Genomic DNA, 20,000 nt, shown 5'->3' with positions numbered 1-20,000 from the left:
CGCAAGTATATTCCATGCTACGAACCTGCTATAGTTATCAAATGTCAGCCATTAATTTAATACATGTCTAAAAAGCATCCTTCACATTTGCGTACTAAACGTAATAGAACGTTGAAATGTACCCATCTACTAACTCACTATTATTATTGTGAGATCGCGCTTGAAGAAATATAAACTCTCTTCATATTATAATTAATAATAAATAAATAATACAAAATTCTTGCTGCAATAGTAGCTTCAACATGCATAGCAACTTACGTGAGTAAAAAAAGGGAGATAAATAACTTACTGCTACTACAGCCAAACATTCATATGCCTCAAAACACTTGTTGATTGTCCATACCATTCAGAAGTAATACATAGAGTGCAAACCTGGCAGAAAATACCTCAACAATGCATTAAAATAAAACGATGGTGGTAATAATCCTATGCTACCCTTATCACAATATTATCATCATTAACAATAATTAATTACTTTCCCATTATTCTTCTAATACTGCATTATTAAATTCATAATTAAATATCATAAAATATTTTGTATATGTATTTATACATAAACATATTACTTATGAAATCTATTTTATTGTTCATATATTCATTTAATACGCCTAGCCTTCAATACTGGTTTAATAGAAGCTCTCTCATTTAGGCCCTTACCCTTGTCTGCCCTAAATCTCATCATCCAATTAACTTCTCTTCTTTCGGTGGTATTATGAATATTGCCTTCCCTAACCATTGGGAGAATGTTATCTATGGTCATAAACATAAAAGTATGTTGTTGACCATAATTACTAACGTGTTTAACTAAAGCATTATTCATATACTGAATTCTAATGGCATAAAGGTGTTCTCTAATCCTAGTTCTAAGTGTCCTATTAGTCTTACCAACATAGAACGCCTGGCATACTTGACATATAGCTAAATACACCAAATTTTCAGTATTACAAGTGGCATTAACTTTAAAGGAGAAGGTTTGTCGTGTGTCTGGATGTATAAATATGTTACCTCTTTCTATGTGATTACAATAATTACATCGTCCACAGGGATATGTTCCTAAAAATGAGTCATTGTCCTGAGTCACTGGTGAATCGAGCTATCACTAACATGCTAGATGGTATTATAGCATATGAAAGGCGTCTCTTACAACAGAAGAAGAATAAGATAGATAGAGATGTGCGTGATTTCCGTACATCACAAGTATTTGCTTGGCCTAGGACATCATCTATTCCTACCCATACCACATTAGATATCATTACTCCCATCCACCAACAGCGTGAACAGTTAAGACAGTCTAGTCCATCCAATACGTCTACTATTCATGATAGCAGAACAGCGCTGCCTATTGTTCAACAGCAACTTCATACATCAATTTCAGTTTCTGAGGCACCAACTACAGATACTCATCGATCAGTGAGGAGTCCAGAATAATCCATTCCACTGACGGAAATTCCAGTAGTATAACCTAAAACAACGAGTGTTAATATATTAGATCAGTCCAAGTCAAATCAAACAATTTTTCCACAGTTCCCCCTCCCTATAACCCTGGGGAGGGTGGACAAACAAGATCACTCTGCCAGTCGGGGGAGGCAGAAGAGCAAGTTTTCAGGGGAGAGGACACAAGGGCAGACACTCAAAAAGATGTGGAACAAATAGACACAGATTTAGTCTGGAATACATCCCACAGACTGTTGATGAACATGAATTAAGTTTGTTGAATAAAGGTTTAACTTTTATTCCGACCGTGAACAGCAGAATCACTGATGTGCTTACTGATTTGAAACTATTTATTAGAAATGTGATGCTTAGACATCATTTTGGAGACAATTTGGGTATCTCACAATGACCCTTGAAGAGATTAAGTGAATTTGTACCCCCATAATCACCCCTTGTTAGAAGCTTTCTATAAAATGGTGGAAGACGATGTATATGAGCAATTTGCATCTACTACCAATAATATAGGAGGTTTAACAACTTGTCATTCCAAGAGAGACAGGCACTTAGTAGACTTAGATCTGATAGGAACATAGTCTTTAGACCAGCTGACAAAGGGGGTCCATTGGTAGTTATGGACACCTCTCATTATAATACAAGTATGAGTAATATGTTATCAGATGGTAAATATTATAAAGCCATCACTAAACACCAACTTGATAATATTAAACAAAAAATGGCCGACATTGTTGTCGAACTGGAGAATAGTCATACTATAGATAGTGAATTAACTACCTTCCTACATGTTGATTACCCTTTATTACCGAGCATTAATGGGATCCCTAAAATTCACAAACATGGTACTAATCCCCCAATGAGACCCATCATCTCTGGTGGTGGATGGTCAACAGAGCCTTTCTCCCTTTATGTTGAGAAGTACCTTAGACCCATTGTAGAACAAAATGATTTCATTTTAAAGGACACCAAACAATTTCTTGGTGATCTATATGATCATTTTAATCAAGTGAATATGACAGCAGATATGACATTTGTCACTTTAGACATTCAATCATTATTTACTATCATTCCCAATGTAGATGGCGTAGTAGCCATCAAAAAATATTTGACCATACACACTTGCTATACAGATGAACATATAGACCTTATAGCTATGTTTATGGAAATTACATTGGAGAACAATGTCTTTGTTTATCAGGATAGTGTATTCATACAGGTAGAGGGCGTAGCTATGGGCACCTCATGTGCCAACAGCTACACCAACATGTACCTAGCAATGTGGGAGGAAGAGGTATTATTCAAGATTGTGTTGTATCTTTCGCATGTGCGATTTTATAGACGTTTTGTGGATGACGTCTTCCTCGTTTGGGAGGGCAGTCATGTAGATTTGCACAATTTTGTTATAGTTATTAATAACTTCACTCCCCATCTTAAGTCTACATATGAATATTCAACTGATCATATAGAGTTTCTGGATGTTTTTGTACAGAGAGTGATAGAAGATCATGTTAACACCGGAGTCTATAGGAAGAACTGCTATAGAAATGCACTTCTATATAGGACAAGTATGCATCCACGTCACATATCTGACAACATAATAAAAGGACAGGGTATGAGAATTTCCAGGCTTAATGCATCACATGATGGATTCCAGCAAGAGATAGATAGATTCAGATGTAGATTATCACAACATGGTTATCAACAATGTGAAATTGAACGTAATTTAATGGATATATACAAATTAAGAACGAGTAGAGCTGCCCCATATTACTCTAATCAAACTAATGAAAAAGAGATTACACGAATTTCCAATAATCAAGTGAGAATACAAATGTACTACACCAATGACAGAAAGGATATTATAGACATTATTAATAGACATTGGCGGATTTTGACTAGCAGTGAGGAGATTGCACAGATAGTAGGAACAAAACCAACTTTTCAATATAAGAATAGAAGCAATCTTAAAAAACTATTATGTCATCGTGAAGAGGGACAGGACAATGATTAATTTTTAGGAACATATCCCTGTGGATGATGTAATTATTGTAATCACATAGAAAGAGGTAACATATTTATACATCCAGACACACGACAAACCTTCTCCTTTAAAGTTAATGCCACTTGTAATACTGAAAATTTGGTGTATTTAGCTATATGTCAAGTATGCCAGGCGTTCTATGTTGGTAAGACTAATAGGACACTTAAGACTAGGATTAGAGAACACCTTTATGCCATTAGAATTCAGTATATGAATAATGCTTTAGCTAAACACATTAGTAATTATGGTCAACAACATACTTTTACGTTTATGACCATAGATAACATTCTCCCAATGGTTAGGGAAGGCAATATTCATAATACCACCGAAAGAAGAGAAGTTAATTGGATGATGAGATTTAGGTCAGACAAGGGTAAGGGCCTAAATGAGAGAGCTTCTATTAAACCAGTATTGAAGGCTAGGCGTATTAAATGAATATATGAACAATAAAATAGATTTCATAAGTGATATGTTTATGTATAAATACATATACAAAATTTTTTATGATATTTAATTATGAATTTAATAATGCAGTATTAGAAGAATAATGGGAAAGTAATTAATTATTGGTAATGATGATAATATTGTGATAAGGGTAGCATAGGATTATTACCACCATCGTTTTATTTTAATGCATTGTTGAGGTATTTTCTGCCAGTTTGCACTCTATGTATTACTTCTGAATGGTATGGACAATCAACAAGTGTTTTGAGGCATATGAATGTTTGGCTGTAGTAGCAGTAAGTTATTTATCTCCCTTTTTTTACTCACGTAAGTTGCTATGCACGTTGAAACTACTATTGCAGCAAGAATTTTGTATTATTTATTTATTATTAATTATAATATGAAGAGAGTTTATATTTCTTCAAGCGCGATCTCACAATAATAATAATGAGTTAGTAGATGGGTACATTTCAACGTTCTATTACGTTTAGTACGCAAATGTGAAGGATGCTTTTTAGACATGTATTAAATTAATGGCTGACATTTGATAACTATAGCAGGTTCGTAGCATGGAATATACTTGCGCATTATACATATAGTTATTCGTTTACACAATTGTAAATACCAGCATATAGGATCAGAGAGGATTTGTATTCGTTGATGTTAGAATATTTTTTAGAAATATGCAGTAGTTCTCTGCATCTACAGCTTTAAAGTAATTGATAGTGTTCATTAAGAAAACTCCATCTTATTTGGTAATATCTAATAAAGTATACGTTTACACTACTTGTATATTTTGGGGTCAAGTAGTTATGAGCAGTTGACGAGTGAACATCTTATATTTATACTAGCAGGTTTTTTATTATTTAATGCATTTTTTATGAGTATAAGATTGATTACGGCATGAATTCACGTATTGTCAGTAAAATGCTGCACGTTTTCACAGCAACATCATTTGGCTTAGTTTATTATACGTTGCCGTTGAGGCATTTATTTTTAAAAAACTCATATATTGGATTTTAATTATTATGTTGCAGTTTTGCTATGTTGTTTGCAAGGGACATCTGTAATACAATGTTTACGCACATTAAGGAACTTGTGAATATGATATGCTCTCACAATTGTCGTGAATGCATAAGTTGAAGTGTACAGCTTTAATGTCTTGATTGTAAGTGTTTAACTAGGCGTGTGATCTATATAAAAGTAATTAGGATGGTATTTTTGAATGTTAATGGTCTGACGAAGCCACAGTGAAAGCGCTTACCGATTTGTTTTATGCAATAAACAGACTTTTTCTTTTTATATGGTGGATTTTTACATCTTTTTGGTTCGTTACTTATATGGTGAATTTATATTCTATTGACTAGTATATGTATGGAATACTAAGACACCTTGGTTATCTCTCAGCCACAGTTACTATTGTATTATTTGGTCTGTGTTTGGTGGGCAGAGAGAAATTTACATCGTTGGAGACGCACATTTACATTTTGGTCATATATATATAATTGCATATTTCTTTTATGTCTGTGGATATTTATCTATACACATATCTATCTATCTAGATATATATATATATATATATATATATATATATATATATATATATATGTACAAAACAACATACATTTGCTATGCTAAAAGCTGCTTACACCCGTGCAGGCGCACTTACATCTCCTTATTGTGAGTTACATATGTTTACTGCCACTTCTTTGTGCTTACATGTGCCTTATTCCTTATGACAGTACCACTTTGATTGATGGAATCCAGTTAATGGCCCCATGTGAAACACGCATTCACCTTTACATGTTTAAATGTTGGCTTTACAGCACAGAGGCATTCATTACACAATAAATTGATATGTACTATAATCGTACTTGAACCGGGAATGCCTTTACATTAGGCAGATGCTATAACCACTACACTATTGGTGTTCTGCCTCATTTATATGTATACTCATGGTTCATAGCTACCCTAACATATGGCTCACCGCTTCACTTACACAGCAGGCATCCATTCTCCTGCTGGGAAAACCGCAGTACTACACTTGTGATATTCCCTATTCCCTACTGCTCTGGACCCGTGCTGCATGTTTACTCACTCCAAGGATATTCAGAACTACAACGCTTATAGTCCTGGCACATACATGTGTTTGATTGTCAGGGTGTTCATGTGCTGGTCTGGGTTTAGGCTTGTCCGACTGGTGACTGGAACTGCCATGTACCTGTTCAAATGTCAGATGTAGCACATGGACAGAGTTGGTCCCGATTTTAACATTCTACCTGTGTTTACAGACGCAGGGGTTTGGGTACCTCTGACCACATTATTAGGTTGGCACTACATAATATAGGGTGGGGGGGTGGTTCCACTACATGATACAGGGTGGGGGGGTTTCCACTGGGGTTTCCCTTCACATTTGACTATTTCATTCATTCATATATATGATGAATATTATTCTGGACATCACTTATGAATTCACTACAGGTATGCAATAGTCCTGTCAACAAATGTGACAGTTGGTTGGTGTACATATGTGTACGGACCTCTGTGATACTTGGGGACTAATTTCAACAGTGACAGGGACAAGGCAATGACAAATCAGGGACAATCACGGACACGTCTACAATATTAGTACTATTAACTTGGAACGTGTTGACAGATTCGGAGACATATGTATTACTACTTATTTTCTGCAGTTAACAGCATCTATTACTCTTAATTCTTGTCATTAGTCATTCTCATTCAACACCTTTCCTCTAAAGGTCACTGGCTTTGTGAGTGGCTTTGTGAAGAGGCTGGCCAGTTATTGTGCGAATGCTCTGACCATTGGTAGGTTTGCCACATTTTCATATGTACAGGATGGGATATATTCTGGAGACAACAGATTGTTTAGGCCAACACATACCCACGGTCAGTGCAGGGTTTAGAACATTCAATATTTCCCTAGCTGAGAGCCTATTCCTTTAGCACTTTAGTTGCTTATTCTGTTTCTTGTACGAATTACATATTTTATATCCAGACATGACTGCTTTAGGCAACTGTTACATGAAGTATGGTACATAGTTATTTCCTACAATCACAGGACATTTGCCATTGTATCATTCTTGGTCAGGACACACCTACCCAAACAGCGACTGTCCCTCACACAGTGGGTCAGGAGGTACCCTGTTTATGTCAGCACCTTAATCACCTTATTTCCAAGTGCCACTATGCGAATGTGTACAATATATTCTCTTGATTATTCATGTGGGGAGATGTGCATCACGGGCAGGAGTTTGATCCCGGGTAGTAGGTTCTGCGTGACCGTCTAGGGCTGAACAGTCTCATGCACCACTACTGCACATTCAACTTGTGTCCGGATGTCTACAGGACTGGACATCGTGTCGTGATACCCAGTCTGATGTTTACACAGGTTACTTATCCCATGAGGGATATCCAAAAATTGAACAAGACCAATACTGTCCATTCTTTTGGCTTTACAAAAATGTGTTAGGGTTTTACATGCAAGGGATGCATAGTTTGTAATCCTGACACTGCCTAGGGTGACACTGCCTACTACATATGAGTAGTGGTCACTATGTGTAGATATGGCTGCGCCAAGCTAGTAGGCCGAGTATGGCTGGATTTGGTGGATGTTCAGGTATGGGGGCAGGTTGTGTGCTGTGGAGGGGATGATAGGTATTCAATTATGCATCCAGGTGTGTTGCATTTGGATGGGCCAGTTCCATCCAGACCATTCTGTGGGTATGTGCCGGTGACGTTTCTGTACATGTGTATCGCACAATTTAATATTCATATGTTTGTGTGATTGTGTTCTACAGTATGGCCTGTCAGGTTGTATTGCAAATGTGTATACTTGTTCTTTGTGTTTCTTTCTGATTCACCTGCTGCTCCCTCATACACCTCCAGTTCACCTATTCTTCATCCAACACAGTCTCGCCTTTGTGGATTATACCATTACCCATCCCCCCCACACACACATTCCTGACACTCCATCCATCACTTCTTTGGTTGATGGTCAAGGGAACACATTGCATGCACTACATATGTCAGGTACCTGTATGGTTGTGTGGACTACCCTGGCATGTTTCACCTTCCACATGCTGTACATCACGCACATAGGTACACGCCCATACTTAACTTTCATGACAAGATTGGTACACCTGGGTAATACCCATTCAACTGTGACACATCCTGACAAGTACGGCTTGGACTACATATGGGCAGATTTTGGACGACTGCTCTGACCATTGGTAGGGTGCCACCTTTTCATATGTCCAGGATGGGATATATTCCAGACACAAATCTGATTTTACAGGACAACACATACCCACGGTCAGCACTACAGATAATACTTTTCCTTTCTGCCTACGTTAGCGTATTGTTGTGGCAGTTTTTATGCTCCTTCTGTTTAGTTTTCTTACTTATTCTATTTCTTGTCACATGTGGTATGTTACATACGGACATACCTATTGTATGTGACTATTACATGCAATGTTGGATATAATTCTGTCATAGGGTCGCTAGATATTTACATTTATCATGGTTTTGGTATGACACATCTGCCCAGCTGTGTAGTATCCCTCACAATGTGGGACAGCTGGTAACCCTGACCATTGGGCTAGACGTAGCTATTGGCGGCGCACTAACATGATATGTTTCACTTCTACTTGGTATAACTATCTACACTGCATTAGAATATGGGCACACGGTTTTCAATGTCATTTGTTTGAGGAATGGAGACTCGATATTCCCTACCGTGCATTTGTGTTTGCTTCTTAATTTTGTATTCGCAAGAACTGTCTTGCATGCTTTGCATACGTTTCAGTATCCACGGACACTGACAGGTGTGATTACTATTGCAGGAAAATTGTTATATTCAAGCATTTTAGGTTGCACGTCGACAGCTGACAGTTCCACGCCTCCATGCGGCACTTCGACATGCCCTATGCACTCGCGCTCGTTTCCTGTGCACATGGCTGTGGCGGCAGCGCGCCTTCATTAATATGCATTTGGCACTACTGCGCCATCTACATGCCACACGGTCGGCGCAAGCCTAACACCGGTCTTGCGCTGAGCTTCACATGAATCCCGGGGTAAGATTTTATTTGTACCGTTTCCCTTGTATTTATAACAATTGTTGCATTGCTTGTGTGTGTGTACCTTTTAGTTAATTTATCAGATTTGCATATGATAGCTGATTGGTCTTGCTTTCTTTTTAAACTCATGTCTTTCTACTTGTTTATTAGCCTGAAGAAGCAATAGTGTTATCGCAAAAGTGCTCATTTTTATCACTTTTTTTATGTTCAATAAATAGAGTTTTTGCCTAGCCGTGTTGGTTTGATACTTGTTTTTTACTTCTAATTGGGAATACATATTTGGGTTGTGTAAAAAGTTGACAAACTTAAAAACATCCCTACAGACTACTGTGTTAGAAATACTGTGTGAGCAAACTGGTGTAATAAGGAAATTATTTTTTTTTATCAAGGCCTGACTGAGTTTAATTCTGGTGGCTGCCAAAAAAGCAATTACTAGAAAATGGAAATCAAACTCTAAACCAACTGTACTAGAAGTAGTGAATATAGTAACAGTGATAAAAGAACAGGAAGTGGGATCTTTAGAAAAGGGTACTAGGAAATTACAAAGAAATAACGAGAATCACGGGAACAATATACACAGAATAATGTTTTAAAGGAGGAAAGAGGTTTAAGGGGAAGGTAGGAACTGAATGAGCTATGTAATGTTCGATTGACAATAACTATATAGAAGATTAGTAGTAGTAGTTACCTCAAGTCAAAGTCAACTTATGGTGACTTTGTGGGTAGGCCGTATAGGGTTCTTGTGGCATATTACAAAACTAGACTGACAGGACTTTCTTCTACACAGATACTACTGCTGCTGCTACCCAGTTGTGTCCTAACCCCATTTTGAACCCAGGTCTACCAGTTGGAAATCCTGTGCCTTAACTTCTAAGCTATCAGGCTTGGTTGTATAGAAGATAACATGGGATGTAAAATGTTTGCAACTGAAAATATGTCAGTATGGTTTGCTTCATTTATATAAATGTATGATTGCCTAGGTCATAAGTGGTAATTCAATGTTTTTTGTCTAAAAAAAATCACTCAGCTTCAACAAAATGGCTTGATGTTGCTGTGGAACTGGATGTATGCCAACAAACATGTATTTACTTACTTATTTATTTATTTATATATGTATTTATTTATTTTATTTCACATTTGTAACAGGGTTAGTCTAACTAACTTTGCAAACAAACCCCCAACAAACAAAAGTAAAGATAAAGTGACAATATACAAATATTACATAATCACAATACAAAATAATTGCAAAAAGAAAAGGTTATTAGCTGTTTGCATTGCATTGAAAGTAAGCAACAATTTTCAGTGGAGACCCATGGGGAAAGAACCCCAGCAAAGATAAACATACAGGACAAAACTATTAAAAATAACAATGCAAATACGAAATTAATTATAAAGAGAAAAACAAAAGAAAAAAATTATGAACATTAAGGGTTGCACTGATAGCAGTGGTCTAAAACTTACTACATATGAGAGTAAACAGTAAAAAACATGTATTAAATAGCAATAAATCCACAAATATGCAATTCTATACTAACAAATGATTATCTAAAGCTCATCCACTCCATATCCTTGACCCCTATAATCATCTGTTACCCTTTGTTACCAAACAAAAATACCTAGACCTTTTAATGGCTCCATCACTTTCATTTATTGCACATATTCAAATGCCAGAACAAAAGCTACATGCTCAGCTCAGAGTTGTTGTGTCTTTCGGCTTATCCCGGTTAGGGGTCGCCACAATGGAACTCCGGTCCGCTAATGTTTGGTAGTGGATTTTTACGTGCCGAGCTACCAGCCCTGATGCACAACCTTCAACGAAGGCATGCTCATTCATGCATGCCTCCACACAGAAGACACTCTAGCTGAGAATCGAATGCAACAACGTCTTACTGTGAGGTGACAATGCTACCACAGCACCACTACCTCTCAGTGCTCAGCTCAGAGTAACATACAAAATATCTAACCACTTGGCTATGGAAGCTAAGTAAACCATTGCCATAAATGTGTGCTTCCTGAGTATAAAGCCTGTAAACTGAGGAACAGTAAGGGCTAAGGTGGCGGTTACTCTGGGTGCAAGATGTTAGGGGGTAGTAGCCCATTACATGTATTCGGTAATGAATTCCAACAGTGCATTTGCAGTCAGTGCTGAAGCACTTAATATGAGGTATTTTTGACAAAGAAGATCTTTCTTCTCTTACAGTTGAGGGGCACCAGATAAAGCTCTGGGTACAGCTTGTACTGATGTCAGGCATTACCCCCATTCCATCAGCGGTCCCACTGCTTCCAGCAGTCTAATTTTCTGTTGGCCAGGATTCATAAGTCTGTGAATTCATCTAGCAGACAGTCTCTGGCAACAACAAGCTGTTGACTAGGTTCTTTGTCCAAATCTTGATGTACATTTGAAACTTCTAGCTTCGTTATTTAACAGGCTTACAGTGGATATTTTGCTTTGACCCATTTTTATCTGAAGTTAAGAAAAACAATATCCAATGTGTTACAATATAAAGTTAGTCAGGAACGCTATTTTCCTTTACTACTTGATAACTAGGCTGATTACTTTTAGTATCCGTCTATGTAACTGTATTGTGAAATGCTTGGTTTTGGGTGAACATTGTGAACATATTGAATTAAGGAGGTAACTCATTAGACTACACTAACTTTAGACCTATTGCTCTACTGTCACCTCTAGCTAAGATTATGGAAAAATGTATCCATCAGCAACTTGTACAGTATCTCTCTTTACACAACATAATAGCCAATTGTCAACATGGCTTTAGACCCCACCATAGCACCTCCACTGCCCTCCTTTCCTTTGTTGATACCATCAACAACTATCGTAACTCCAATCTTTTCACCTCTGCTCTATTCATTGACCTCTCCAAAGCTTTTGACATGGTGAACCATTCTTCCCTTATTAACATCCTTGAATCCCTCTCATTTGATAACCTGGCTTTAAAATGGTTTACTTCCTATCTTAGCAACAGACATCAAGCCGTTCGTTGGGACAATCACATTTCTTCCTTATTGCCTGTCTCTATTGGAGTCCCACAGGCTCCATTCTAGGCCCTCTTCTCTTCTCCTTTACATAAACGATCTCAACACTGTAATCCCTCAAGCTACCTGCATCCAATATGCTGACGACTCCACTATTATCTGTTCAGCATCTACCTCTTCAGAACTACTGTCTCTAACTCAAACTACTTTCAACACTGTAGAAAATTGGTTTACTAGACGGTACCTCCTCCTCAATGCTAAAAAAACCAAACTTCTCCTTTTTACTCCTACCACTCGAGCCTCCCCATTAAACTTCAACATCCTATCTAATGACACCACTGTCATCTCCCCTGACACAACAACTAAACTGCTAGGAATAACCATTGACAACAATCTCACTTTTGATCAACATATCAATAACATCATCAAAACTGTTAACAAAAAAATAGGATCATTATACCGAATTAAACCATTTCTTACACCTGCTTCTAGAGCAACTATCGCCCACTCCCATCTGATATCTACTCTCTTTTACGCCTCACCTATTTTCACTAACCTTAAAAAGACTAACCTAAATAAACTAGCAACTTGCTACAATAGTATTGCCCGTTTTGCTACTAGTTTTTAGTTATTAGTTAGTTATTATGGCACATTTCTAACAAACAAATGTTAGGTGGACATCCATGAAACAATGACTAATACGTATAACCTCCCATAAAATTTGTTTTCAATTGACTTTCTGTCAGTAAATCCAAATTTGGAATACAACACACTTTGTTGAAGAAAATGACAGATTGCATTTGTGCCAACACTGTTTTGCTTAAGTTAAGAAATAACTTGAGTTTAAAATTAACAGTGAAAAGGTATAAATTAGATAATGACTAGAATTCACAACTTCAAGTAGACAAGATATTCTCTATACTAGGTCATATAGATAGCTAGTAAGTAATATCCTAAATAATTTCTGTTTGATTTACACTCATTTGTAAGCTTTAAGTAAAATATACTTAGAGATATAACAATGAAACTTATAACAGTAAATTAGTACCAACTACCAAGCATCAACTAAACTCCAGGTATGAAACAAATATACAGTGAAAAAAATCATCTTACAGATAAACACTTTTCAAATATGTTCTTAGGTTAATGATGAATCTAACAGATAAGTAAGATATAGCAATTAATAGTGTGACCTATTTTTATGTTTCTTTTATTGGTTATTTCTACAATTAATTGATTCTAATTGTGTTTTTATCTCTCTCTCTCTCTCTCTCTATATATATATATATATATATATACATATATATATATCTAGTTTCTACATTACACTTCATATAGTTTGCCTGCCCCAGTGACATACAAGAATAAAGCCCTAAGTATGGCCTAGGTGGCCAGTATTCAAATAGCAACTCAGGTGTTTAACAGCACAAACAGGAAGGGTTCGCATGCCCATCCTGGGGGTGAGAGAAGTATTCACACTCAGGGCAAAATTGTGAGTTGTGAATTAGTATGAATAACCTGATTACACTTTGGCATAAGCTGTGCCATTATATCTGTTATTTACTAGGTCATATAAATATGGAGAGATTCCTCAAAAGTGGAGACATGCACTTGTTAAACCTGTCTTTAAGGGAAAGGGAAGTAGGACAAACCCAGAGTCATACAGACCCTTAAGTTTACTATCATGTCATGGAAAAATAATGGAAAAGGTTACATTGGATAAATTGTCACAGCTGGAAAGGTTGGGACTTGAAACCATATATTGGCATGCATATGTTGAAAATAGATCTATTACCACCTGTAACATGATGCTCTATAACAATATATAAAAAGTTATGAATGGACAATTGTGCTGTGATGTAATTTATATAGGTTTCATTTCAGCATTTGAGAGGGTCATACACAAAACACTGATCAGTAAATTAGAACTAGGTATTGATGTACTCTTGATAAGATGGATAGCTGCATGGCTTACAGTTAGGAAATGGCAAGTATCATACAGCACCTGGACAGGTGAAATCCTTGGTTACAGTCAGGGTGTCCCACAGGGCTCTGCCCTAGGCCCATACTTCTTTAGAATGTATCATTCAAATCTATCTTTTTGATCTGAGGTGTTCTACAGTCTGTATGTAGATGACTTGAAATTGGGTAAACGGATTACATGTGTTTCAGACAGGGCATTTCTGCAAAAGAACTTGACTAAATTAACCATTTGGGCACAGGAGAACAATATGTTGATAAATGTAACAAAAGCTACGCATATGACATTTGGGAGACATACACTGAAAGGTGAATACTTAATACAGCACACAGTGATTGAAACTGTAGACTAATTTAAGGGACCTGGGTAAATGGGGTCTATATTACTAGATCGAAAATCCGTTTCAGCGAACACCACAAGACCGACACGTATAGCATGAACTACGGTAATGGGGAACATTAAAAACCGTGAAACATAAAATGTCAAAGTGTCATGGTTGGCCTGTCTGCGGTATAGCTCTGTAAGGTAAGTGTGCGATAGTTATGGACTTTAGGGTTAGGGTACAGGTTAAGCTAAGTGCATAGATAGGTAATGTATGTAAGGTTTAGTGTAGGGTTAGAAGTAGGGTTTTGTTAAGTGTATGTGTGTGGATTATTTGTTTTGTTTGGGTATATGTCTGTAGGGTAAGTGTGCGATAGTTATGGACCTTAGGGTTAGGGTGCGGGTTAAGGTAAATGCATAGATAGTAATGTATGTAATGTTTAGTGTAGGGTTAGAAGTAGGGTTTGGTAAGTGTATGTATGAGTTTTATTTATTATGTTTGTGTATGTAGTAAGTAGCGCGTGGTGGTGTTGGCTAACTATGATGATTTGAGATTTGAAATTTCGAGGTTTAGGAGGTTCGACGTATTTGCGGTTCGTGTCGGTCTTGTGGTGTTCACTGAAATGGGTTTTTGATCTGGTAATATAGACCCGGTAAATGGGTAGATCCAACTTTGAGTTTTTCTAATCATACCAACCAATTGGTTAATGATGGTTATAGAACTATAGATTGTATAAAAATATTTATAAACTCTAGGAAATCAGAAATTATGAAGTCATCGCTTGTCTGCTATATTAGACCCAAACCTGAGTATGGAATAACAGTATGGAAACTTTTTAAGAAAACAAGCTTAAGTAAACTGGAAAGAGTACAGCTTGAATATACAAACGGCATCTGTGGATGTGAAAATGTAAGTTATTATGAAAGACTAAAATATTGGAGCTTGTACCATATCTCACATAGATATTTAAGAGAAGACCTTGTTCAGGTATATAAGGCATTTAGAGATAACTACTTTTGGGAATGTTTGGGGTTATCAAAAAGTAGTAGAGAATCATCAGACAACCCATGTAGAAGATTCTGTAGGAATGAGAAGTGTGCTAATTGGCTCTCAGGAGGAGCTGATGCATGGAATAGACTACCACATTTCATTAAAGCAAGAACTGATTTGGATATTTGTAGAACAGCATGGGCACATATTCTGGGAACAACTGTTTTGGTATATCGGCATTAATGCCTGTGCTTGAAATATTTGTATGTATGTATGTGCCCTACTGGAAACCATTCCATTGTGCTGCCTGTGGCAACCCATGCATCACAATGGCACAGGCATCTCCCTTCAGGCACAGAAATGGTAGGATATCTCTGAATCAGAAATGGCTACTGATAGGTATGCATCAAGAGAGCAGAATTTTGTGAGTAAGTCCAAGAAATGCATGGAACACAGATAAGGCAATCCTCATGAAGGATCTTTTGGATAAATAGAAGTTGTTATTTTTCCAATAAGTAGAGAGATGACTGAGTTGGTTAAAATATGGATACTCGGTGCAAAAGATCTTGGACTTGACTATGTCCATGGTGACACAAGTTCAATTTGCGGTCCTGACACAGGAGAAGCTGACTTGGAAAAAATGGGAATGAGTAGATAAGTCATGTTCATTCATTCCAGGGAGCCAAAGCGAATGGAATTCCCTCCTCGGACCTTGACAGTGAGTGAAGCCATGCCAGCAGAGCACTTAGAGGGTGCAGAAGTGCATATTCACTGCAGCTTGGCATAGGGAAGTAATACACAGTCCCTGGTGGATGGTAGGACTGGTGCTACTCACTGTAGTTTAGTATAGTCAGACATTACATAGTGCCTGTTGACTGATAGGAGTGATGCTACTCACTGCAGCTTGGCATAGCCAGGCATTACATAGTGCTTGATGACTAATAGGAGTGGCACTACTCACTGTAGCTTGACATAGCCAAGCTTTTCATAGTGCCTGCTGACTGATAGGAGTGGCGCTACTCACTGCAGCTTGGCATAGTCAGGCATTACATAGTGTCTGATGACTGATAGGAGTAGCACTACTCACTGCAGCTTGGCATAGTCAGGCATTACATAGTACCTGCTGACTGATAGGAGTGGCACTACTCACTGTAGCTTGGCATAGTCAGGCATTACATAGTGTCTGATGACTGATAGGAGTGGCGCTTCTCACTGCATTTTGGCATAGTGAGGCATTACATAGTGTCTGATGACTGATAGGAGTGGTGCTACTCACTATAGCATTGCATAGCCAAGCACTACATAGTGCTTGATGACTAATAGGAGTGGCACTACTCACTGTAGCTTGACATAGCCAAGCTTTTCATAGTACCTGCTGACTGATAGGAGTGGCACTACGCACTGTAGCTTGGCATAGTCAGGCATTACATAGTGTCTGATGACTGATAGGAGTGACACTACTCACTGTAGCTTGGCATAGTCAGACATTACATAGTACCTGCTGACTGATAGGAGTGGCACTACTCACTGTAGATTGGCATAGTCAGGCATTACATAGTGTCTGATGACTGATAGGAGTGGTGCTACTCACTATAGCATGGCATAGCCAAGCACTACATAGTGCCTGCTGAGTGAATGGGGCAGGGCTGTTATTAAGATTAGATTGCCTTCTAGTGCAAGGCGTGAGATGGAATAAATGGGCTAGAAAGGGTCATGGTTTTATTGTCATGACTGGGGGACAAAAAAAGCCTGTAAGATGGTGGAAAAGTCATTATCTACAGTCAAGCTCATTGTTTTATAAACATCCTAGAACTGCCAGAAACTGGAAATTTGAAGAAACACCAGCTTGGTTGAATTTATCCCAGAATGCTTCTGGAACTAAGGAGACATCTCTTATCACAAAGTATTACACTTTGTATTAAGCAGTAGAGAAAGGAGAGCAAGTAGGTTGAGAAAAGTGTAATTCTGTTATAAAAGATCATTGTTGGTTAAGAGGTGAGTATGGCTAGACTGTTACCTGAGCACAATGGCCAAAACGAAATCAATTCTTTAGAAATACGTGAAATAAATTAAAATGGTTCATTTCAAAACTGAATTGTGTGTTACAGAAGGGTAAAGGCTTTTTTCTTGTAGCTGAGACTCTCTGCACATATTGTGGTCCATCGTACCTGAGGTGGAAGCTCTCCTGCTATAATACCTACCCCTCCCACTATGCCTTAATGCTTAGAGAAGGAAGTTTATATTTAATAGAACAAAATGTAATGTACCCAGGAAATAAAAACTTAGGATATGTATGCACAGAGGTTAATAAGATGCTACTAACACAAAATATGGAACAGTGAGTGACTATTAGCAGATAAAAGTAGGAAGTCAGTGTAGGAAGGTAGTAAGGATAGCTGTGAGGCTATGGGACAGTGTTAGTAGAAAAACATGTGCTTTCTCTACAAGTAGTTGGTGAGGCCATTTTTGAAGTACTATATAAATTCTAGAAATCTTGTCTTAGCAAAAGAAAAACATGATGAGAGCCCATGGGAGAGCAGCAACAGTTATATGTGTTCTTTTATATGATTTCTAGGGTATATATGCCAGTTTATCTATCCTCCTCTAGACAATTTGATTTTAAGTAGGCCCCCTTTTGTTATATCAAATACAGAAATTTTAATAATCTGATTGTTGGAAATCAGCGACGGTGGATGTACTTTGCACCAAGTCCAAAGTTGTATTTCAGAGTATTCCTCTTAATGTGAGATAAAGTGATTTTCTATTTAGTGTATACACACACACACATCTATATATATATATATATATATATATATATATATATATATATATATATATATATAATGTGTGTGTGTGTGTGTGTGTGCGCGTGTGAGTGTGTGTGCGTGTGTGTGTGTGTGCGTGTGTGCATGTGCGTGTGTGTTCACACATACATAACACTAGCTCAGTCCCTCCCATCACACACACACACACACACATATATATATATATATATATATATATATATATATATGTAGAGAGAGAGAGAGAGAGAGGGACAGAGATATCTACACAGACACACACACACACAAAACACACACACACACATACACACACACACACACACTCACACAATATGTGTGATGAAGGCAGGCAGGCCAAGCCCCTGCAGAAATGCTTTTCTAAAAATGTGCGAGTTTTGAATATCAAAACATTAGCATTTGTGGCTGACAGTATCAGGCTTCACTTATTTTGCATTGATGTTTCAGTAGGGAAGCATTACAGTGTCACACATTCCATAAATGAGCATGAGATACCATCCATACTGCAAAGCAAGATGATAGTTTTACTAGCAATCTTTTTGGCTGGGTATCCATTTTCTTTTAGCTCATCTTAGCTCTTCTTCACTATCTTCTTAAACCACATGGTTCCTTGAGCTTCCCACCAATATAAATGCATGAGATAAACAAAGTTATTTTGCAGAAAGAAACAGCGCTTTTAACATTGAATATTATAACAGAGAGTTAAAGGACATCTTCATCCAAGTATCATCCGTTCCTCAACCCAGAGTTTTTTTCCTTTTTAATCCACCACCAAGGCTACCAGAAAAAAGGAAATAGTATAAACACCCCTCACTTTCGTGTCTGTACGTGCATTTGCAGTGTCTATGAATATTCTGTCTGTGAAATCTCACATTTTCCTTCTTGTAATTCACTGCATCATCTGATAAATTGTAGAGTCATTGTAGAAATTGTTCAGTAGCACAATGGTAATAAAACAACAGTTGAACAAAAGTAAGTATGAAGCTGCTTTCAAAATTAAATAAAGTTGAGTTTTAATGACTGTAGGAGCCACTGCTAAGTTTTCAAGTGTGAATTTTCACTTGCATATGATTACCTGAAGTACTGTGCAATAGCTTAAACAGTGGTTTAACAAAAGCAAGCTATGCAAAAAGATTTTAAGCAGAATATTAAAACTGAGCTGCGCAGACGAAGACAATAGTAAACAGGCTGTGTTAAATATACCAGTTACATTGTCTGAGGAAAACAAGATAATCTGCTGCAAAACAAACTCACATCACCATGGCAGACCCCATCAGCCCCATTTGGAGTATAACAAATTATTAAATAATTATATATTCTTAGAGTGATGCAGAGGCAATGTTATTACATAGGAAATTAAGATACAGTGACATATGTGACTATGCCACACACACACACACACACACACACACACACACACACACACACACACACACGCGTGCACACACAAGCACGTGCACATGCGCGTGCACACACACACACACACACACACACACACACACACACACACACACAGTCTCTGATGGAATTGACCTTTAAGACAACAAACTGTTAAAGAGTTTTATCTTTGTTATAGACTTTCTGACTGTAAACAAGATAGTTAGCCACAGTCAAAAGTCAATCAAAAATAAATTGTGCCTTATAGGCTCAGTGAGTTAACAAAAACTGCATTGCTCATGATAGCTGCCTGCAGTACTAACAGGTAAGTCTCATCATTACCTCTTTCCGAATTGGCACTTTCCTCCACCATGACCGTTTACATTCTGGACAAGCAAACAGCCTTGGTCTGCATGGAATCTGATGTCGCTTGGCTTCATTGTGCAGACGCAGGTTCTCTGCTGTCAGGGGCAGTTGTCTGAATCGTTCTGCTATGCCCTACATG

The 20,000-nt window shown here is 37.5% G+C and overlaps 1 protein-coding gene across 1 annotated transcript in view; it reads right to left on the bottom strand.

Annotated features, from left to right (window-relative positions):
• The window catches only part of LOC122812137 (shiftless antiviral inhibitor of ribosomal frameshifting protein homolog), a 773,241-nt gene that overhangs the window by 268,807 nt on the left and 484,434 nt on the right, over window positions 1–20,000 (bottom strand). Inside the window, exon 7 of the mRNA XM_044084441.1 lies at window positions 19,838–19,993. Coding sequence (XP_043940376.1) covers window positions 19,838–19,993 — 156 coding nt within the window. The remainder of the gene's footprint in view (window positions 1–19,837; window positions 19,994–20,000) is intronic.

The sequence above is a fragment of the Protopterus annectens genome, chromosome 9.part0 (assembly GCF_019279795.1).
Source record: "Protopterus annectens isolate FY-2018-M chromosome 9.part0, PAN1.0, whole genome shotgun sequence".
Taxonomy (NCBI): domain Eukaryota; kingdom Metazoa; phylum Chordata; order Ceratodontiformes; family Protopteridae; genus Protopterus; species Protopterus annectens.
This window is presented reverse-complemented; position numbering and strand designations above follow the sequence as displayed.